This window comes from Falco cherrug, chromosome 5 (genome assembly GCF_023634085.1).
Source record: "Falco cherrug isolate bFalChe1 chromosome 5, bFalChe1.pri, whole genome shotgun sequence".
Taxonomy (NCBI): domain Eukaryota; kingdom Metazoa; phylum Chordata; class Aves; order Falconiformes; family Falconidae; genus Falco; species Falco cherrug.
In genome coordinates this window covers 51,533,303-51,557,004 of record NC_073701.1, presented here as the reverse complement: position 1 = coordinate 51,557,004, position 23,702 = coordinate 51,533,303, and the positions used below count along the sequence as shown (strand labels likewise).

Below are 23,702 nucleotides of genomic sequence, written 5' to 3'. Positions count from 1 at the left end.
AGAACTTGACATACCAGCAACGAGACATTTCTGCCTTGCACGCTGGGAGTCCATGAAAGGGACAGGAAGAGTAAGGCTATTCTTAGCCCCCTTTATAGGCACACAAAGTAAGGCACAGAAATGTCCAGGGTTTGTCAAGCGGCCGCGGACAGGACCGCTGCGGAAAATCGCCCTTCACAAGCGGGCAAGCGGGAGCCTGCGGTGACAGCCCTGCGCTGGCTCCGCGCGCTCCCGTCTTGGTCAACTGCGGGAACCGTCCTGGCTTCTCTTTCCCGCCCCGAATGATTTTTATCCGTGCCCCGAGCTCAGGCTGAGGTTTCGCCCGCGCCCGGACGGCGTCACTCCGGGACAGCAATTCAAGCGGCGACTTCGACGCGGGCGGACAACAAAGCGCTGAGGCGGCCCTGCCCGGCCCGGCGGCGGGAGCGCCCCGAGGGTTCGCCCCGAGGCTCGCCGCAAGCGCCGCCCGGCCCTGCCAGCCGCTGCCTCCCGCGGGGCGGCCCGGCCCGGCGCCCCCCACCCCCCGGCCCCCTCGAACTTCCCAGCGGCGCCCCCGGCTGTGCGAGCCGGGCCCGCCCGGAGCCCCCCGACGATGGGTCCCCCGCGGCCGACGCTCCTCCGACGGACGGGGCGGCGAGGCGGTGCCTTCACCCGGCCCGGCCCTGCCCGGCCCGGCGGAGGCGGTGGGCGGCTCCTGCGGCCGCGGCATAAACCGGCGGCCCCTCCCGCCCGCCCCGCTGTCCCCGCTGGACGGCGGGGAGGAGACGGGCGCTCCCGCGGGAGCGGGGCGGAGGCTGCGGCGGCTCTCGGGCCGAGGGGCTGCGCCTGGCGGCGGCGGGGTGGGGAGCTGCGGGGCACGGGCGCGCCGCCTCCGCCTCCCGGCTGCCGCGGCCCTCGCTCGCACGGCGGCGGCGGCTCCGGCGGGCTGCCCCCATTGTCTGCCCGCGGGCGCAGGGCTGCGCTGCCCGCCCGCCCCCCGCCCTCGCCTTTGTGTGCTCCGGACGGCGGCGGGGCGGCGCGGCGCCCGCCGTGATGCGCGCTGCGGGGCGGCAGGGGGTCCGCTCCTCCCGGTGAGAGGCGGGGAGGGACCCAGCCTCTGCCCCGGAGGTTTTTCACCCGCAGCAGCCGGAGGAGGGGGACTATGGACTGAGCGCATCGGTGTGCCATGGAGTCGGGCATCCGTTTGAGCACGCTCTGCCTTTTCCTCTGCCTGGGGCCAGGTAGGCGGATGCCGGACCCGCCGGGGGAGCTTCGCGGCGGCGATGCCCCGGCCCCCGGGCGGCCGCAGGTGCAGGGAGCGGCGGCGGCGGGGACTGGGTTGGGGGGGGCCGGGGGGGGCTGGTCTCACAAAGTTGCGGCGTCGGCGGGTGGGGTAACGGCACTTTCTGGGTCAGTTGCAGGCTTTGGCGTGGACCCCTCGCTGCAGATCGACGTGCTGTCCGAGCTACAGCTGGGAGGCTCCGCGGAGGGCGTGCGCCAGGTGCCGGGGCTGCACAACGGGAGCAAAGCCTTCCTCTTCGCAGGTACGGCCGCCCCGCCCGCCCGGCCCCGCGCAGCTCCGGCCGCCGCGCCGGGCCCCCGCGCCGCGCTCCCCGCAGCGGCGGGGCTGCCTGCTCCCGGAGCGCCCGGCGTCCTTCCCCTTCCCTTCCTGGCCGCTCTTCCTCGCCCCCCCCCGCTTTTTTTTCTCTCTCACCCCCTTTTCTGTTGTGATTTTTTTTTTCTTTCTTCCCCCCCCCCCCCCCCCCCCCCCCCCCCCTTGACTGGTAGACGCTTAATTAAAGTACAGCAGGAACGGGGATGGCAGATGGCTTGTTTTGTGAGTCGTGGGGTGCGGTGATGAATAATAGCACCACCCACTCCTCAGCTTTACTTGGGGAAACGCTAAACATACCCCCGTTCCAGCTAAGGAAACGCTTGCTGAAAGTTTCATGTGAATCCAGCAAAATGCTGAAATGTAGTGCCTCGGAGGAGCGAGGTGGATGGCTGGAAATAAGAATGCCCCCCCCCCCTTTTTTTTTTTTTTTCCCCACTATGGGAAAGTGATCCATGTGAGCTTCTCTGTCGTAATGCTCATGAGAAACAAAGAATGAGTTTAAGTCTTTTTAGTGCTTGGGATTGGTTATTTTGTTCGTATTGGGAATAGAAATAAAATACTAGTCTTGTTCTGTCTTTCAAAAATACATTTAGGAGGTTTATTAAAAATAATTAAATGTCGTTATATTGCAGTTCATAAAGGACTGTAAGATAACTCTTAATGGCTAGCTAAATTTATTGTCATGGGTTACATTGCCTACACTCGCTCATTATCAGTGTATTTTTGAGTTACACTTCAAGTCAAGAACATTTTCAGGAAAAAAACTATCAATTAAAAAAAAATGAAAAGCCCAAAAACGGCCTTTAGGAGCAAATCTGTTCTTTGAGAGATGATGAAATGCTCCTTAGAAGCGTGACTAACCAAGAGCAAGGAATATGGCTTAACATCTGGTGAGGCAAGAGCAAATCTCCGCATCAGCCTGTAGTTTTAAAATAGGGGGACCTGATTGCTGGCTCCTTGGCGTGCTAGGAGTTTCAGCTCTGATCTGAGAGCATTTCTAGTGCAACAGGCAAGAGGCTGTTTCCCATACAGAAGAGTTGTAATTCAAGTGAGATAAGATCTGGAAAGGGAATTTCTTTTTCATGTTTGTATGAATGAGATAATTTATCAGAAGCTAATAGTTGCCAAAGGCGTTTTGGTTTTTTTTTTTAAGGTGACCTTTCTAGCGGTGTTCTTCCCAGGTACAGCCAGCATGTGTCACTATGGACAGTAATGTGGAGGCACATGGGCTTATGCGTTCAGGAACACTGACACATGCGGTTTTAAGTATCAGTGATGGGTTTGTGGCTGCAGAGCAGAGACCTCTGTGGAGGGGGTGCCAGCTTAAAATGGCAACACGTTTGTGTGGCAGCAGGGGTGGGATCTGTGTCCTAAAACAGCTGTAATTTTAAAAGTATGGTTCTGAGTTGAGGTCCTATTGTGCTATAATGGGTTGGAGTGAGGGGGAAGTCAAAACTCCCTTTTGACTTCAGTGGTAAACGGATTAAGGTTTGTAAGAGCAAGACCTTTTATTGTTTATTTTCCCAGTGTTGGGACAAAAAAATTTCAGACATTTTCATTTTCGAACTTGCATTTAGAAATGGAGAAATTTCCTTCCTTACTCAGAGCCCATAAGAAACACTTAGTCATTTTTGTTCTGCTCTTAGAGCTCACACCATAGGAACATTGCTGCAATGTATGCCTCTATGTATTTGCAGTGTGTGACTTTCAAATATATGTATGTGCTGACTTTAAATTTGGTTTTTGCTTATGTTTTTCCCTTGTTCCAGCTAAAGCCTTAGTCTTAGACATAAATGACTTTGTGAAAAGGATACAAATGATTTTAAATGATCTGTGAACTTACTCTGGAAGCTTTAACTTGTGGTCTTTTACCTTTTGATTTCTTCGGATATTGAATCTTTTCTTATACCATATACATATTTATGACATTTTAGTATGTTGCCTCTTTTTGATAGACCACATTCTCAACTGGTGTAAAGCCTTACTTCACATATGCTTAAAACATACGGAAAGCCTAAAAGCTGTTCTTTATTTTAGAAAGAAATTATGGAAGTGGCAGGTTGAACTGCCAGCAGGTAACAGACAATTAAAGACATATGATGGGAAAATTGTACATACAGCTAAAGAAGAATAGTCTCTTTCTTTCTGTTTTTAGGTGAAAAATCAGTTTTGACTGCTTAATTAGATGTAGCGTCAATTGTCAATACAGGTTTTTAGCATCTAATTGGGTGTTCTGACAAATTCTTTTTTTGCATAATTGATTTTTCAAAGGTTTTATATTTCTAGGCCATATAACACACTAAGCAGTTAGACTCTGAAGGTAGTTTTAGTCTGTTAAAGTCCATTCAAGAGCATTTAGATTGCTCCTTATACAGGTCCTGATTTGGAAATAATTATAGCCATTTAAAATTTGCAGTCGCTTGGACTTTTTTTTTGTACCTGTGTGCTTTCTCACTGTACCAGTCTTAAAAAGTATTAGACCTGGTAAACAGAACTCTTCCCACTGGCAGCAGTAGGATTAGGTGCTGCGGTCTTGAATCCAGAAGCTTTTAGGTGCCTGATGCTCCTTTGTTAGTGGGTGGTAGCACCTGAATGCCACTGTAGTCTGGTTGTAGTTAGCTGCAGGGACTTCTCTTTCTGGAAATGTGATTTGCAAAGTAATTGTAAAATGTTCCAGTGTAGCTTGTGGGAAGATACAATTATGAATAGAAAACAGGAGGAAGTCTTTCAAAATGTTAGTGTTGCTACATGTGAACATCTGGCAGCACTTCCTAGCCAACAGCAGATATTATGTCAAAATATGTTGAGAGGAAAATTATTCCTCTTCTGGTCAGAGCAGCAGAGCAGAAGTCAGAATACCTACCCTACAAACTTCCCTCTGTTGGTGACTTTACATAAGTCAGTGAAATTTTCAATACCTTTGTTTTCCCTTTGCAAAACAGAGATGACACTAAAGGTAAAGCCCAAATCAGGTGGGTGGATTGAAGTGTAATTAATGTAGCCAAAGGAGGCTTTTGGAAAAACACCGGTTGTTATTTGTATAATTCTTTCTTTGTAAATACACTGCATTAATACAATTCAAGGAGGTTGGTGGAGATGGAAGTCAATGTAGCCATTTTCCTGTGAAAATATGAAAATCTTATTGCTGCAAGACCACTTATTGCATATGCAGGGAAACTTGAAAAGGCAGAATCACAACAAAAGAGGCTGAAGGTTTTGGATGGGTACACATCCAGCTTAAGTCTGTGCTCAGGAGACTTAATGTTTAGCACATGCAAGGTTGCGGTGAAGCTAGGTATTTCAACTTGCAATGGGAAATGGTCTTCTGAGGTGTGAGAATCTAAATAATGGCTGCAAGATTAACTTGGTCTCCTCTGGCACTCCTCTAGGCAGTCATTTTTTTGTCCCCTCCCTCCTCCCTCTGGACTGGGATCTCACTTGCTGTTGAGAGCAAATACTACATATCAGACTATCTTTGTCCAAAGAGTATACGTGCAGTAATGGAGACACCTTCCAACCATGTCCAGCAGCAGAGTGGTGGAAGGTACACTGTAAACCAAGTGAGAAGAGGCACCAAAAATGAAAGCCAAGTGATATGTAAGGAAAATATATGGCCATCAAAAGGTGTATATACTCCTCAAAGAGGAGACTAAAGGGTAGGCAGAAGAGTGCAGTCAGACGGTTACAAGCACAGGAACATGGGTTTAAGGAAAAGATAAAAAGGACATGACAGTCATGAGAATTTGGGAGCTTGTGTATCTGAATGCAGAGCTTGGAACTCATTCAGAGGATAAGCTTTTTCTCTGCCAGTTAGGATATGTAACCCTTAATATGGTTATAAATAATATTTAGATATTTCTGATGAGGAGGGACAGTTCTAGTGGCAAGATATATATTTTGATAGTGAACAAGATATAGTATAAAACACCAAAGAAATTACCTAATTTGTCAGTGGAATCCATGAAAGGGCTCATCACTACTGTTCTTTGAATTGGGGCTTGCTGGCATAAACTGCTGGTAGAAAAAACCCAACCCTAAAACAGGCCCCTTGGTGTAAATGATTTATTACCTATTGCTGCATGACTGGTTCATTAGTCCATTATTTTAAAATGCTAGCAAGACAGTATTACTAGATAGGTCTTATATATTTTACATACCTTTGGAAAGATCATTGGTTTTGGCCCATGGTATCATCTCTGGACATTACTAAATAAAGGAGCTAAAAATAAACCTCTAAAACGGGGTGAGAGTAAACTTTCTCTCCTAGAAATAGGATTTACATTGGCTATGCACTTCACATGCACTTTTTTCCTTGCCACCTGTCATTGAAACTATGGACAGATGCTTTCTCCAGGTTCCTGCTGAGCCTGCTGAAAATATTACTGTTCCCAGCTGCTTGTCACTGCCTGGGAGCTAGAGGTTACTGTCCCCACAACTTTTCCAAAGCAAGAGATCATACGAGTGTTCCCGTGCCTGCTGATGCTGAAGTTTGCCAGCTTCAGGAGTGAACCTTGCTGACTGCAGTGACATGGATTAGAGTCCTGTAAAATCCCCTTTCTCCAGCTGCTCTTGTTTCCCAGAGGAGCAGTAACAGCTAGGGAGAGGATACTAATGTTGCCAACTGGCATGGCTGACTGCAGGGTGAATACCTATCTGCAGCTTTTTTTGTCTTGGAAGCAAGCTGGTTTCTCTCAGACTCACTGAATCCTCAAAATGTGGGACCTCCAGCATAGAGATCATCTGTAGATAATAAAAATTGCCAGGATTTTTCAGAGAGACAAAGCAAACCCCCTCAATCCTTAGTTTTCAGAAAGACTGAAATAACTGAGTTTAATTTCAGTAAGTACTGAAGTGTTTTTCAATGTTAGAAAAGCCTAGTGAAAAGCCAATTATTCTCTGAAGCATGGTGGCCAGAGAGATCCACATTCTTCGTGTACCTGGAACAGCAGCCTGTGCTTTTGCCTGCTGCCCTCATCCCTTCCACCTCTGGCACGTTCCAAAGTCACCTCTGTGGCCATGCAAACAGTAACTGTGTGGTATGGCACTGCCAAGGTTGTGATTGATGCTGCTGGGGAGCCAGGATGGATGTTAAAGGAGAGCCCCAAAGAGCTGGGCTGTTTCTGCCAGGGCCTGCAGAGCAGGGACTGGGGCTGCAAGGCATTCTCCTCGCTCCAGAAGAGCAGAATATTTATTCAGTATCCTCCTCCTCCTCTTAGCAGTGGTAGCGAGAGGAGGTGTTTGGGAAGTTTCTGCTGCTTGAAGAGCCTGCCCAAGAAAGGAGAAGGTAGTATGTGAGAGTCCTGCAGCCGGTTCCCATCCCAGACTGTGCAGAGTTACCATGCATGGAGAACTAGGACACGCTTACCCGCTGCATAACCATACACTCCTGAATAATCATGAATACACCTAGTGCTGGAGATTGGGTAGCTTGCGAACTACTGCCATGCTAGTTTGTCTGCAAAATAGAAGGGGAAAAAGTTATGGGAAGAAAAAACTTAAATATTGCAGACTTGTGATTGATGCTTGTAATAGCACAGCAGAGGGTAGGAGTGAGAGATGGAAAGAGACCTAATATGTGGCAAGTACCAAGGTTCTCAGGTTTCCAGAGAGGAAAAACTTCTAATCCCTGTGTGTAGTCATTAGTGCAAAGTTGGTGTTAATAATATAAATAATGTTAAAGAATGATAGAAGACTTGGCTTGCAATTGCTTTTGGGGATTGCAGCTGTCTTAATGCTGAAAGTTTCAAATAATGTTGCTCGTAGTGTGTAGTAGGCATATAAAGCATCACAAAGGTGTAAGTGTAGAGCAATAAAGTTGTTTGTCATACATCTCTAAAAATTATGTTATTGTTCATCACAAGAAAAGGTGTTTTACACAAAATAATTTTCTTTTTTTTTCTCTCCCCCCCGCCCCCCCCCCCCCCCTTCCTATAGTGGGCTTTTCTGGGGGACGGAAAGGAAATTAAATATTCCCTCCACTGCCTTCGGGGTTTGATTTTTTTTTTTTTTTTTTTTTTTTGTACTCACATCAATTGCCATGTGTCTTGATATGGGCTCTTGTCACTTTTCAGTCTGTTAAATTCTTAAAAGCATGGATTCTGGAAGAATCTACAGTGTGGGGAGAGAAATGATAGCTGCTTACTGGTGTAGGTGCTGTACCTTACCTGTCCAGATCTCCTTGGGAGATGGTGCCAAGCAGCATGGCTTCCATTGGCTTTGCCTGAGCTTGTTGGGACAGCTGATGTCTGCAGCCTCTGATACTTCAGCCTTTGGAGTGAATTAGTACCTGCACTTGTTAAGCAGTGAGGGTGTGACACCATTTAGAGGAATGTCGCTTTTTATTGTGTTCTTGTGGGCTTGGCCCAGTGCTTTTCACAGCCAGGTTGCATCTATAATATCTGCAACAAATTGAAGTCCCTGGGTGTCTGTTTTCTACTGGGACAATGCTGATTCTCTAAAACTTCTTTTTTAAATGAGTGTTTGGTTGTTCAGGTTAATTCAAATAACCATGTTCTGTTTATATGTTCAGTATTGCCCCCAAAATTCGTATCACCATCCCTGGAAGTGTTTAAAAAAACACATAGATGTGGTGCTTAGGGACATGGTTTAGTGATGGACTTGGCTGTCCTGGGTTAATGGTTGGACTTGATGATCTTAAAGGTCCTTTCCAACCTAAATGATTTTATGATTTTGTACTGAGTAATAACAGAATTGCATTTGCTTGTTCCTACATTTACAATGAGGCCTCTTCTAAAATACTGCAAGGACAAAACCTTGGGTGAGGCTAGTAATATCTCGGGGCTCAACCTGGTGTATTTGTTGGAAAGCTGAAGATGAGTATGATGTGCAGCTCTGGGGCATGTATGGAAGTAAAATCCCTGAAGACAGTGTCAGGATGGTGACCTGGGGCAGGGCCCTGGTTGGTGCTGTGAGAAGGGACAGGATGGTCAGAGGAGTGGATGCCAAGAAGGTCTCTCTCCATGTCAACATTCCCATCAGGAGCTGTCAAGTGCAGATGGCTGCTCACCAGGCAGCCTCTCCTGGCAGCGTAGCAGGGGGCAGTGGTCTCAGCTGAAGTTAAAGATGGGATTTTGACAGCAAGACAGCATCTGTCCTGCGTGCCAGGGAGAATCCAGCACCTGCAGCATGTGTGCCCTGAGAGGGGGAACAGTGACTCTTCTGGGTAGCTGTCAAGCACGTCTTTCCATATTGCTGGGGGAGGATTGCATTAGCAAGGGGTAGTGACGTGGGAAAACGAGGTCTTGCTAGCCTTATATAATTGCTTTTGCTGTAACATAGTTCTGTAGTCACGAAGCATGGCTGAGACTAGCTAGCTTAATGGTTTTTTTATGGTTTTTCCCCCCACTGCAGCGTGGTTCATGCTCCAGTGAGGTTTCACAGACAGCAGCGTTTCCTACACATCCCTTCATCCAGACCAGCTGTAATGACTGTTTTTCCCCTACTGTCTGCTGTTAAGGTGTGGGGAATAAGTTTCCCCTATCCCCGCCTTGCTTACGTTCTTCATTCTTCTAGTCTGTGTCCTCCAGGGCGTATGGGTGCTGGCTTGGAAAAATAACTCCAAGAATGGTTAACTTCACTGCTTCCACTGAGTCTTAAGGGAGGTACGGAACCGAGCTCTTAAAGTTATTTAAAACCAGTGGATAAGAGCTGGAGTTTTATATAGCTGTCATGGGAAACTGTACTTCCATGTAGTGACTCTTCAGTTCCCTAGATTTTGTCCCATTTGGTAGTGTGCCAAGGTGCAGATTCACAGAGCAGCTGTATTCTCCTACCTGCACTGCTGAGGTACAACTGAAGACACGGTGAAAAACGATTTTTCATTGAATTTTTGCTGTCCATCTATTTTGGCTAATTTCCTTTATATTTTATCTGAATAGTTAAGAAATGCTATTTTTTCCCTCTTATTGTTGTCCAAAAGTGTTTTTTTTTCCTCAAGAAAAGCTGAGAAGAAATATAATAAGAAAGGGGACTTTTCATTTTTTTGCCTGGTCATGTTTTCCATGATAAATACTCATTATGAGTGTTCACTCAGATGTTTCAGATAGCTGTTACTGAACTTTAAAAACTTAGTTACAAACTTGTAGCAAATATATTACTCAAGCCATGGCCCCCATTTAGGGAGTAAATTTCTTGGTTTGTAATTTTTTTTCTCCCCTCCCCCCCTTTTCTTTAAATGTTTGGGTGGAAAAAAATGTTGTAGTCATTTTCAACGTGGAAGAATTTTACAGCAAAAAAATCTTGTTATGTTAAACAATTTGTTATGTGATTGTTTGCCTTTTTGTTGTTGTTGTTGCACACTTTTTTGGGGGTGTGCGATCCTGATGACTTCAGAGAGAAATGCAAGCTTAGAAAAATGACTTTTGTGTTGAGCCATCTTGGGAGGCTACTCACAACTCTATGCTGTTGCAAGGTGCTAAAGCAATGGGCATGGTCTAAAAGGACGAGTAGACTAACACTTCTGAAGACAGTGTTCAAAAGGATTTTAGCAGATTAACGTATTTGTAGCAGCGACAACATTGCTGCGATAGACTGTAATGTTTCCAAAGGAGCCATTACAATCAATATTGCTAGCGATCCATAACTGAGAACTCTTTTTAGTGGAATTTGAGTGGCAATTTCCCTCTCTGAAAACATAGAGGGAGTATAATAAGAAAAAGACTTCCAGTTGTAGAGTTGCTCTCTGTTAGACAGAGCAACATTTGTACGGTTTCCCCAACATAAATGCTTATTTAAGTATAATTAGATAGTGGCAACATCCATACTGTTTATTCTGTCAAGAGAAGACACCATGTGCCAGCCTTGACTCCATGGCTGGATGTCTACCAGTCTCTAAATACAGCTGTGTAATGATCCAGAAGGGTTCCAAAGGAGCTTTTGTGGTTTTGAGGGCAATAATTTGTGTTTTAATAACTCCCTAAGCATGCATTTCCGTATTTGGCCACGGCTGTTCCAAAGGCACTCTTCAGATTTCCTGTAACATTGGCTGACGTCCTTTGAACTTGAAACAGTCCACAGATTTGCTCAGCAAGCCCATTCAAGAAGGGGGGTAGACTTGAGGAAAACCTTGTGTGTACCCTGTTCAGTGATGTTCTTTTTAAGAATCCCCACTAGCGTTGAAGCATAAGGAAAGCATATGGTAGTAAGAGATCTGGGAGGTTGAATTTTTTTAAAACTAAGATTGCGTCTGGATCATTGCATTCGCTCTGGGTTTCTCCATTTAAGACAAATTTCAGTGGGTTGCAGGGAGTGAAGAGAACAACAGCAAACCTGATTATACAGTAAAAAGGACTGACTTACTAAGAAAACTTTTGAAAGAACTTGGGTATGTACAGCCTGTCCAAGCAATGACAAAAGTGTTGCATGATAAGTGCCTAGTATTAGAAGATTCTCAGAGGTTTAAAACGAAGGAATTATTTAGCATTCAAAGAGCTATAGGTAAGGGTAATGTAATGATATTGTAAATGGAGAGGATTTAAGATAAAGAGACTTTCACAGTGAACTGGTTTAGACTGTGGAACAGCTTCCAAAAGGAGGTGATGGAAATCTTCAGACTTTACATTTTGTAGAAGACAGCATGAAATAAACAATCTAGGAAACATTAGCTATGTTGTAGTCATTGTGTGACATTCAGTTAATATGCTGAGGATAGGGTGGATGACCCTGTAAGTCTTTGTATACTCTGGAGATCTGAGGTGTTAGTGGAATTGTTCTAGCATAGGGAGAGGGATTTTCAAAGACACACAGGGACATTGAATACCTGATAATCAGTAATCAAACTGCTGCCTTTGCATTCTCCCTAAAACCATTCTTTGATGCATATTAAGTATATTTTAATGGTACTTGGTTAAAACAGGCTTGCAAGAGCAAAGAAATCTAGGTTTGGAAGCATTTCTAATTTTAACTCATAGAAGCTTATAAATTGGTCGTGTGTTTAAAACCTGTAGTTGATTCACAGGGCTAGCAGACACATTCATAGAAGCATGGAGTTCATTAATACCTGATTTAAAAGAAAACTTCTTGCAGGAGAACCTGAATTCTGGTCCTCCCCAGCTTCCTTAGTACCTCTGGCAACAGTAGTTTGAGTCCCCCATGTACTTTCTGTCTGTCTGCCCTGCTCATAGCTGAGCTGTGTGTATGGTATCCCTGCTGTTGGATATTCCTGATTCAAAATCGTTCTAACCTTTCCTTTTCTTGGCATCAAAACAGGTATCAGGTGAGTAGAGATTTTTCCAAGAATGCCAGTACAGCTGGTGCCTGGGTGTCCTTCCTGTCCCCTCAGGTGTGGTCTCTGCCACTTCCCCCTCATTTGTCCAGGGACCTGAATTCTCTTTACATTTCAGTGTCCTGCCTTCTCCTCCCATCTGCTGCTGTTTGCTCCATCCGGTGCCAGAGACCTCTGGCTAGCAACAGAGTTGCTCGATGTGTCTGGCATGCTCCAGATGTAATTTTTTTTCAGTGGTGGCCTTCCTCCCCCTGCCTTGTTGTGCTGTTTTTGCTGTTGGGTTGAAGGTTTGGGTTTTCTAGAGCTCTCTAAATTGATGACTGTTGACCATTCTCGTGTCAGAAGTTAATCTTGCATGCAGACCACATCGTTGTGGTCATCTGGGAAATTAGGATGGATCTCATTAATGCTTTCTTAAGCTCACCGTTGTATTGTATGAAAGTAAATCAGCCTTAACACTGAGAAGTTTGGTGAGCCAAAGGCAATTAACTCTAATGTGGGTAAAAAACAGTTATACTCCAGAAAGCCGGAGATGAAGGAAAACTAGGATGAGAGATCCAAACCATTGCAAAGAGGGAGAAACAGATTCTTGATGGGAAAAAAAGCTAAAACCTCCAGGGCATCAAAGAATGATTGGGGTTGGGATAGATGATCTCAAAAGGTCCCTTCCAGCCTAAATGGTTCTGTGAAACACAGGCTGCAGGTGGCAGGTCCTCAGGAGCAGCATACTGGTCACACACAGGGAATGCAGGTTTTGAGAGAAACTGACCAAGCAGAGACCAGGAGTACATCTTACTGACACTTGCACAGTGAGAACCAGGTGAAGGAGAGCTCTGGTGTGTTGCTTAGAGGGTATAGGAGTATCTACACCAAGTATGATCCTAATCCAGAGGTGCCGTGGTGGGTGCTGATCTTCTGTGGTCTGTCACTGTATGACACAGTTCACCACTGGAATATGATATATTTGAGGAGCTTGAATTGTGTCCTATCTTTTGGGAGAAGAGTAGTTCACGTAATTCAGCTTGATCTACACCTAGCATAATCTGCTCATGTTGTTTGTTATTGCTGTTAAGTTTGTACATTATTTTTTTAATTGATTAGGCTTTGTTCACCTTCGGTAGCCAGCTTTTTCATTTGGAAAAGGCTGACAGCACTGCTTCCTCCTCGCTTCCTCCTCCTGTCCTCCCCCTCCATGTGACTTGCATAACTTTTAAAGTCCTGAACGGTGCTATACAACTAGGGACTGGAAATAAATTCAGTCTTTTAGCAGTTCTGATGTGTGTCATGCCCTTATTACAGTACCAGTAAGGCTGGAAGGCAATGCATTATTTTTCTTGTGGTCTTCAGTCTGTGTCCCAGTGTTAACAGCATTTCTTGGTGTGGTATTTTTGTTTGTTGTTAGGTCAGTTTGACACAAAGTGATCGTATGACAGTATGCAGCCAAGCATAACTAGGTGCATATGCCACCGATGGCAGCAGCAAGGAAAACAAGACAGGCTTGATTTTTCTCCACAGGTTTCAAGGTATTCTCAAATCAGCTTCTAGAAAACTGCTTTGTGCTTAAAGGGGTGTGAGTGTGTGCGTGTATATATACACATATTTATTTATTAAGCTACAGTAGCTGCAACCTTTTAAGTATAGCTGGAACCTGTCTTGAAATGAAGAAGTGGACAGAAATCCTGCTCTGTGCTACCTCTGTGTCCTTGTTCAAACACAATAGGTTTTATAGTGATACTGGCCATGAAAAACCTAAACAACATCATAAGCAGTAGTACTCGATACTACAAGGGAGCGCGTTCAAAACGTCTTCAGAATTTAAAGAGGAATTGAGAATAGCGATGGAATATAGACTAGGGAAAACTGGTCATCAAAAAAGCTATTGCATCATACAATTGATAATGTGGAACCTATAAATCACCAGAAAGATTACAATAATAAATACCTGGGGCAGAGCATACCATACAGCACACATTTTAATTTCCTAGGAATGGAATTTCTGTAACAAATACGGAAGTCATCTTTTATAGCTTCCCACTGAGTAGCACGCTTTCTCCTGGTGATAGTATCTACCATGGTAACAGTTACAGTGAAAGGGATAGTGTTTCTCGTGAGCAAGGAACAGTGGTTTTCTGTATCTTGTATACCTTTAACAATTCCTGATAGTACTTTCGTATGCTGCTTCCACTTGTGTTGACATGCACATTCTTTATATTCCTTTCAGAAATGTTCCAGAGCGCACATTCATGTTTTCTTTGGCAGTCTGGGGGGGAGTTGTTTTACTAACAATCTAGCGCTGTAGGATCTGTATTGCTTATTAACAGCTGCTTCAGTGTCCTGTGCTAAGAATACAGACTTCTAATGTGGAATTCCACCCATTTAAAGTTTAGTTTTATCTACAGTTAGGTTTCTTGTCCTTTCATTTGCAAAAGGTTTGAAATATGCTATTGTACATATGGTCACTAGAACCTGTACTGTATTGATTTACCTCTTTACTTAGTTTTTACCTACTGAGTCCAAGAGTCATGCAAGGTCCCTTGATCATGGACCCTACATATTTTTGGAAGGGTGCACCTGAATTGTTGCAGTGCTGCCAGGCTGCTTTACCTTACAGTAAGTTGTTCCCACTTGTGATCCTGGTGCAAATTCGTTCTTGGTTAACGGGATCACAGGAGATGTCTAAGTGTTGTAGCATTGTGCTCTGGCAAATGAAGCCTGAGATTGAGAGAGGCACGATACCTACCTAGTCCTGATGCTCAAATGGGCGTTTATAGTAGTGTAAATCTGCCACTTGTTCTCTCTGCATCTATTTCCCTGTGTTGTATGGATCTAAAAACCAAGCAAAGGTGCTATCTATGGCTGTGTTGTGCTGCTGACACACTGAGACACAACACCATTGAAAGGAGATTTCCCTGATCTGTAATCCAGGTGGGGAATTGTGCTGAGCACCGTTCATTTGACAGCGTCACTGAAACAGTTGGATTCTGCTTGTGTAGTAGGTGGCTGGGAAGAAATATCCACCTTCCCCATTCCACACAGTGTGGTCTAGTTAGGTATGTGTGCTGCAAGGAATGATTTCATAGCCCCAGTCCCAAGATCATCTCAGGGCTTTGGCCATGTTTTGACAGAGCTTGATTGTATTTCAGTGGCTAGCACCTGAGCAATTGCTTTGTAGCCTCACAGGGATGCAAAGGAGGCTGTTAGAGCAGGGGAGGTCAGTAGCTGGGCTGTAGTATTACAGAAAGATTCAGCTTGATGTGACTTTCGTTGGTTTCTAGAAGCAGCCGGTACATAAGCTCAGAGGCTTAACCCAGCCACTAGTATAATCACTCTCAAACTAGCATTGTATCGTCTGTTTTGTGGAATGCTTCTAGACAGATTTCAGTGGCATTATTGTCAATTTACAGTGAATACATAATATATTACAGCTGTAGTTTGCCCCAGACAATCTTGGATTTTCAAACTCTTTCCTAAAATGTCATCCAGGTCAGTGCCAGGAGCTGGTAGAAATGGTTGAGGGCTTGCTACTGCTCACTTATCTTATTCTGCCGTAGCAGGTAGAAGGTGTGCCCCCTATTAAATACGTTCTATTTTAATTTAATTTGCATAGTTAACAATCTTTAGTGTTACTTTAGCTTAAAAAAAAAAAAAGTTACAAAAGCAAGCAAGCTTAACAAACCAAGCAAAAATTCTATGGGGACTTTGACCACAGGGAAGAAAACATTACAAACAAAGCACTTTGAATGAAATCATGATTACTTATGCAAATGCACAAACCACTTCTGATTACACAAACAAGTTAGGTTCTTAATAATATTTTGCTTATTTCAGATCAGAGACATTGAAGCATTGAAGCATCCAGACTCTGAGTACTTTTCCCCCCTCTTGTCCCACAGTGGATTTGTGTTCTCAGCTGTGCCCAAATGACTTTAAATGCATGAGTATGTACCTTGTAGGGGAGCCAGAGTTTTGGCCCCAAGTGATATGTTTAATATTTTTTGAAGGTGTAAGTAAGAACAGTCAATATCATCAGGGGGAAAAAAAGTGTGTGTTCAGACAGGTCCTTCTTCTAGTCTCCTGTGTCAGTCTGTTGTGACTTGTGGGACTTTGCATATGGTTTGAGGTAGAGGAAAGCCCTTGCTGGATGACACCAAAGCTGTAGCTGACATTCAGAATAGAGAAAGCTATGAAGCAAAGGCAATTGGAACCTTCCCAAGTGCTGCAAGAACAAACTGTGACATTTTCCCCCTTGTTTTTATTTGATTTAATGATTTGGCTTCAAGTCAGTTTTTGTTCGATTGTTTAGTTTCAGCTGAAGTGCATTTTGCCCTCTTCCTTTCCTCCTTCTTATCCATTGCAGTTTTTTCTGCATACATCCTTGCTGAGGCATTTCTTTAATGGAAATAAAGGAGGCACATGGAATTGGTGGCCACTGTGGTGGTGTCTAAACTACAAGGGCAGTTTGTGGGGTATCCCCTGCTAAACAGTCTGTAGGGTATCCTAAGGTCTGATCATTCAACTTGGGAGATTCGCTAAGAGTCCTTGCTCCTGGCATTTGTGAGCTTTTGCTCTGGTGAGACAAGGTTGTACCCAGTTTAGAAGGAGCACTTGGGTGCATAAAAGTCTAGATGGGACCCAGTTAGTTCCTGACTTACAAATAGATTGTAGTCCCAGTGTTCTCCCAGACTTGGGAGCTGGGCAGTGCTCCTGGGCCCAGCAGCTTATGCACACCCTTTGGGAGTGGGAGTAAACACAGGGTCAGTGTTTACCCCATGTTTTGTAGTCTTTTAAACTTGAGGTGGAACTGCAACACCTTCCCCCACACTTCTGCAAAGCTCCTTCCTACAGCCTTGGAGAAACCAAGTCAGGCGCATGTGGGTTTGGAAAACTGCTTCTGTTTTGCTATTCTATGTGAAACAACTGGGAATCTATCAGAAGAGAACGAACAAACAAATGTATAGGAAAAGTAGCTCAAAATGTTTTGTCAACCAGTATCTTATATGTCTGTTCAAATAAAGAGTTAGGTGTATTTAAAAAAAAAAACAAACAAAAACAAAGACAAACCAATCAACCTTCACACTGAGATATCTAAAGCATAACACGTCTAGCAGGGTTTTGGTCTAATAAAGGTTGTTTTACTTTCTATCTTGAGTTTCCATTACAGGAATGCAACTCCTGAATGTGAATGCACCGTGTTCCAGTTAAAAACCCGCTGTACCCTTTCAACTTTGTAAAGATTCTGCTTTTGGATTGGCTTTGCATGCTGCCCCATTGGCTGGAAGTGGCTTAGCCCATGTTGGTTACTTACATAAAAGAACAGTATAAAGTAAACAGTCTCAGATATTGTTGCCCTTTGTTGGCTATGTGAAATCCATAGTTAAGAAAAAGATTAGCCAAAAATTTTAATATGGGGAAGTGACACAGTGTGAAAATATCCTTGTCACACTGATCCCAGCTAGTGTGGGAAAATGAAACAAAACTGAGCTAGCCTTATTATATTTTTCAGACTCTTTTTAGCCTGCAGCCCTTCTCCTTTTTCTCACAAACCACTAGAATTTTATTTGGATAGTTCAGCAAACCTAGTCAGATGCAGAATTGATTTATAGATGCTGCTATTAAAAGCTGATTATGTGCACACGAAACAAACTGTGGAGCTCAATTAATTAGGATGCCTCTTTCAAAGACTCTTCTGCAGGAGTTTGTTTTATAATTCAGTTCATACTGTATGTTTAGCTTTAGATGCACTTCAGAAACTCAAGAGCACACCCTTTGCTAAGACAGTTATCCATTCTATTTAATAACTGTTTGTTTTTGTTGTGGACTGGAACACATCTGTAATGAATGGCTTATCCTGAACCGTATTTGCATGTAGTCTTTCCACTGTGCAACTCAGTACGCTGAGGGTGCTGTGTATGGAAATTTTCCTGCTTACCTTCAGGAACTTGTTCATGGCTGCTTCCAACACTATTTTTTCTGGGGGTGGGGGGCTGGGCTAGTTAAAGCTGGATCACTTGCCTGATATGGTTCCTCATGTTTTGCATGAATGCAGTTTTCAGCACTGGGATGAGAAGAAATTAAAGAGGATAGAGCTGCCTCGTTCTGCAGCACCAGTTTAGACTGGTGGAAGTGCCTTTGCCCTGTGAGTGCGTCCTGTTGGAAGTTAGACTTTACTGCCTTGGTTATAGTGCAGTAATTGCCATCTCATGATCGTGACTGAAATGACAATGTCTGCCCTTGACACCTCCAGGAAACATTTGCGTGGCTTTGGTGTTTACTACAAAACTGTGACTGCAGATTGTCTCCGAGAGGGGAAAAATGTGACTTAGTTGTGAAGGCTATTGCAAGCTCAGGCTAGAGGCGGCCACAAAGCCTGTCCTCTGAAGGGATGAGTTCCTGCAGGTCTTATGGTTGGTGGTTTTCTTCACTGGGTCTTCAGATTGCTTTGCAAGGTTAGATCTTAAAAGACTTGGTTTGTTGCTCCTGTGGCCAGCTGGTCATCTCATAACTAGATATTACAGTTGAAGGTTGGCCATCACCTACTGTTTGTCTGTGTCCTGGTAAACCATTATCATTGCCAGCCACAGTATGAGTTAATTCTCCCTTCCCCAACCTCCCCTTCCCTCCTTTCCTCAATCTGTTGAATTGTTTTCAATACTTTTGCTAATTTGCACGTCTCAAACCAGCCACACGTGTTACCATAAGACCTTTGAATTGAACAGAGTATGACATGCTTTGAATTTGGATTTTTGTTTCTTTGATTGTCACTTTGAACTTCATTCTTCTATAAATTAAAGATGGGGTGTTGACACTGTGGTCAAACCAAACACATGCAATATTCTAGGAAAGTAAACCACATATATACATAGCATGGCTAGAGACAAATTTCTCTTTCAGACTAATAGTTCTCTCTTTATTTTTGCACTCTAATATGAAAAGATTCATGCCTTTGTTTTAGTGTATTAGAAATATTCACAGTATGAGTTTTTTGTGTAACTGTTGAGAAACTACAAATTATTATCTGAGATATACCAGTCTGATTTTCCAAGGTATTATAGAAGAAGTCTAGTTCAGTAAAGTATTTTCCTTGGGTCTTAAAATGATTACTAGAAGCCAAATGTCAAGAACAAGCCTGAATCAGTACTTATTGAGTGCAGCTGGTGATCTATCAAGAACCTACAGCTAGTATTCAAAGGCAATTGGAATGAGGGATTTGCACTGTTGTGTTAGTGTAAAAAGAATGGATCTAATGGATCAAGGACCTTACAGTCATCTGTCTTTAAGAAATCCACCTGGTGCCTGCCCTGAACAAAGGGTGTTGTGCTTCATCTGAGTAGTAATAACTCAAAAGGCTGTGCAGCATTTTGGTACAGCAAGTATAAGCTGACCTATTTGCAGGACCATAACTGAATGACCATGTGTTTTGGCAATTTAGTACTCTGGCAGTCAATATGATGATAAACTTAATATATAGACTTCCAGCATGATCTAATCAGGTCATGGTACTTTTGTCTGTATACAAGAAGGTAGTTTAAGGCCATGATGAATGTTTACAGGGAACCCAGATAAGATTTTATAGATAGAAGGATGGAAAACTCTTGTCCAGCCTAGTGATCGGGTAACGATTCACAGGGGTGGCAGGAGGACACCTCAAAAAAGATTCCTGTCTTGCAGCCGTAGAGGCAGCCCTGTGTTTCCCCCACCTCTCTCAGTGCAGCTGGGAGGGCTCTGGAGAGCTCCACATGATGGCAAGGGTTTGTTTCCTTGCTAAAGCACAGGCCATCTGTAGCACAGTGTTTGCATCCTAATAGCTCCAGTTAGAGTAAAAGCGTGTATAGGAGGGGGACGTAATTATTTCTGTGCGATTAGAACTGGCCTTATATAATGGTAAGGGGTGTTATGCATATACTTTCATTGGTTGCTAATGAGAATATCATAGGAGTTTGGTAGAAATGAATAGATTTTTTTTAATTGTCTTTTGGATTCCCCGTTGTAAAACATTAGTCAAATCCAGCCTGGTGTGACATTGTGCGGGAGCTTGGTTAGGTCTTAAGGGTTGTACAGGTTGTTGCATTTCTTAAACACATGTTAAAAAACTATTCCTGGTCCATAAACCACAATAAACTGCTGTTAATGCAGAGTAGCATCTTCATAGCTACAGCTTAAAGAATAAACCTTTTTTTAAGAACAGTGGTGTAAGCTTACCTGAGAGCTCAGCTGCAGTGCTGCCCAAAGAAAATCAGTTAGCTCTTTGCTGCTGTCGCTGCCAGTGTCCCTGAGTTAGAGCAGGATGGTCAAATTACAATGACAAGAAGCTTGTGAATTGATTTAGTTCTTACACAGTTGATTACACATGCTAATGAATTGATTTTGTGCATTAAAAATGTATATTATTTTTGTTCTAATGTATTGTGGAAGACCTTGAAAAATTGTTTTTCCAACATTTGACATCTTGTTTAGTAAATTATCTCTCTAGAGGGCTTAAGGTTGGGCCTTTTTATTTTCTGTGCATGTTCCATGCAAATTCAGCAGAAACATTGCTTCAGTCTTGGTTGTGTGTGGGTTTTTAAAGGCAAAATCTTTGTTGTGTGTGTGCAGTTACTCTAACAAAAATGTTCATGACATCATGTGCAAGAAGCAGCACAACATACTGTAGAAATGCAGTATATAATGATTAATTAGCAATAATATATTTTGAAAGATGGTGGGTTTTTACCTGTTTATAACTGTTCCTTAATTCTGAGTAAATTGTCCCTAAAGAGATGCCACTGTCTTCCCTCCCCCCCCCCCCCCCCCCCCTTTAAATTAATTGTGCATAGCTATTAAGCATAACATTTTTGTAGAAGTCATTAAAAAGTTGCTCAGGTTGCGCTTCACAGCTTAGGCTCATATCCAGTGTTGTCATTCTGTGCTTTGCTGCTAGTAAGGCCATATTTTGGATGAGATATTAAAGGTGCCATCTGGCCATCCATGAAGAAAGTAAAAGAGTTATGACCCTGTGTTAAAAACAAAACACCGCCCCCCCCGCCCCTGAATACAATAGGTGTCCTAGAAAATGTGTTCCCTTTCATTGAAATGGCTCCCATTGAACGTGAAAGCTGGTGTTTAAAATACTTTGGTCCTTGCTTTTGCCTGTCTGTTCAATTGTGCTCCTCAGAAGTAGCTTGTTATTTTGTAAGCTCTTTGAGTGGAGGATGTAAAGTAAAATAAGGTTTTATACCAAGTGTTTTTTCTGTTACGGTTGTTTTTTGTTTTGTTTTGTTTTGTTTTTTAGATACTTCAAGAAGTGTCAAGGCATCTCCAGAAACAGCTGAAATCTTTTTTCAGAAGTTAAGAAATAAATACGAATTCACAATCCTGGTGACCTTAAAACAAGCCCATTTGAATTCAGGGGTTATTTTCTCTATTCATCATTTAGATCACAGGTGAGTACTGCTACCTGTATACTAGTTCATGAAAGTATATGCATTTATGCAGTTAAAAATTGAACCTAAATTAGGGCAAATTATGTAACAGGTCATTACCAAATATGTACAGCGTTTGGGTAGGCATATTGTGCAGATTCATAAAAATCCACAAGTCCAAATTAGCCAAGGGAAAGCGGAACAGCTGTTACTCTTTAAGTGTCTCTTGCCACCAAAGGCATGAAAAGCCAGTTCTCTCTTGTTCATAACCATAAGGACCAGATGCTCAGCTGGTGTAAAACTGTCACATCAGTATAGCTACACTGATTCAAAAGTGTGGACCTGTACGTCCACCTATTCACCCGTTGGTTTTTAACACTGCAAGCAGTTTAAAAAATTAAATAAATTCCACCAGTTATGGGCTTACACCTCGCATGAATGGTAGAGCACTTTACTCAAAATGTTGTCAACCTTAAAAAACTAAAGTGAATGACACAGAGCATTTAAGGATTATCCCTTTGATAGGATAACGACTGCTAGAGAAATAAGATATTCTTTATATATCTGAGTAATAGCTATTAAAGATAACTGCCCTATGATTCTGTGACAGAATAAAAAGGAGTTTTAAAATGTGCACTTACTGAGCAGTCATTAGCACAAGCAACAGATGATCTCTGCTTTAGATTCATAGTCCTTTTTATTTTCATGTGCACAATCCCATAATCCTTTCTTGAGGGTCTCACTACAAAATAGAAAAAAAAAAAAAAAGGTAAAGGCAGATGTTCAAACAAAGCAAAATGTCTGTTTTTTCTACATGACTGTACAAGTTTTCATTAGCAGGCACGGCAACAATTATTTTGTGCTGGAAGATGCTCCAGTTTTGCTTTTATTCTATTTCCCAGAGGCCTTATCTGCAATTCTTCTATTTAAAAAAGAAAGGAAAAACCTTCCCAAGGATCATTGTGCCAAATTTATAAAAGCATCTTTAAACTCTGCAAGGGGGTGGTTGGATGCCTTCTGGATGATGTTTACAGATGTTATGTCACAGAGGAGCTGAGGGGCTTTTCTCTTAACTGTTACCTGCTTCTCATCTGCAGTAGCGAGCAGTTTGCAAGGGACAGAACTGGGCAGCTGTCATTACTGAGTTTTGAACTCAAACTATACCACCATATGTGCAGATCATCCCAGATGGAAAAGTTTATTCTCTCTCAAATGAGAGAGTAGGTATGCAGAGCCAGCTGTGCCCTGACAAAGGTCGTTTTCACATTTGTAGGAGGAACATGGATTTGCTGCACTACTGATAGGGCTAATGCAACTGTATGTGAAATTTCAAAGTTAAAGATGAAACCTTCATATGCCAAAATAGCTGTAGAGATGGGCAAAGAGGTCACCAATGTGAAACTCTTAAGGCTCTGGAAAAGAGAACCACTGTAGCCTTTCTGAAAGGAGGCAATGTTTGCTGGAAGACCTGTCCTGGCCTCAGGAATGGCATGAGGACATGCCATAGGAGATCAAAAAAATGTGTAGTGTATAACTGAGCAAAACTCAAGAAACAGTAACTTGGAGAGTGGCCAACTGGGAGAAAACACTGCCACTTAGTGAGCACAAAGGGTGATAGAAGTACAAAAATAACATGCAAAGAACTTTCCTTTAAGAGTTGCAGAAGAGTTTGAGATACTGCTTGGGAAAGTAATTAATTCTCAGGTGAGTAAAGCTGGCAGGTAGGGCTGCCATTGATCTTATGTGAACAAGAATGCATTATATGGATTCTATTCAGCCATATCAAAGAAAAGGAAAAGTTAGAGCAGTGCCTGGTGACCAGGTTGTGTGGCCGTACAAACGCAGTGCTGCTTATCTCATTTGAATCTGGTTCATCCATGTTGTCTGTCTATGCCCATATAGAATATGGTAGTAAAAGGGTGACAAATAGGACTCTGAAAATCCTATTATTTTATATTGGTATACTTCTAGGGATGGATGATTAGATTTTTAATGCTACATTGACAACATTTATGCTTTTTAAAGAAATTTCTGTCATACCTTAAATATTTGCAGGTTTTGTTGTTACATTTTCACCAACTTCTGTTTATCTGCATATTGGAACCTGAACTAACTGCAATGGAAAACATTTGTCAAGGTTTCTAGCTGAAATCAGGTCTGCATTATGTGTGTTGGGATTTTAACTGTGGATGTATAACTTAGTGGCACTACTGAGTGTTTCTGAGGCCCTTTTTCTCTTAACTGTGGAAACTTCTAGTACTCTTACTCTAAAGTTATAATGTTAGAGGTATGAAAGATGAAGATAATACCCAGTTCACGCCTTGCTGCAAAAAACTCCTACCACCATTTTATCCAGTGTGACCTCTTCATCTTACTATGCCCTCTTAAGCGCTGCATAGAGTTTACAATTTTTCTATAGGGACGTATGCTTCATGTTTGTTTTTGGGGGTTCCTTGTAAGCCTTTGG

The 23,702-nt window shown here is 43.1% G+C and overlaps 1 protein-coding gene across 1 annotated transcript in view; it reads left to right on the top strand.

Moving 5' to 3' along the window:
- The first annotated feature begins 750 nt into the window (after positions 1–750).
- NELL2 (neural EGFL like 2) overlaps positions 751–23,702 on the top strand; it is a 150,256-nt gene continuing 127,304 nt past the window's right edge. The window contains exons 1-3 of the mRNA XM_055712519.1: positions 751–1,220; positions 1,395–1,523; positions 21,106–21,256. Coding sequence (XP_055568494.1) covers positions 1,166–1,220; positions 1,395–1,523; positions 21,106–21,256 — 335 coding nt within the window. The 5' untranslated portion in view covers positions 751–1,165. The remainder of the gene's footprint in view (positions 1,221–1,394; positions 1,524–21,105; positions 21,257–23,702) is intronic.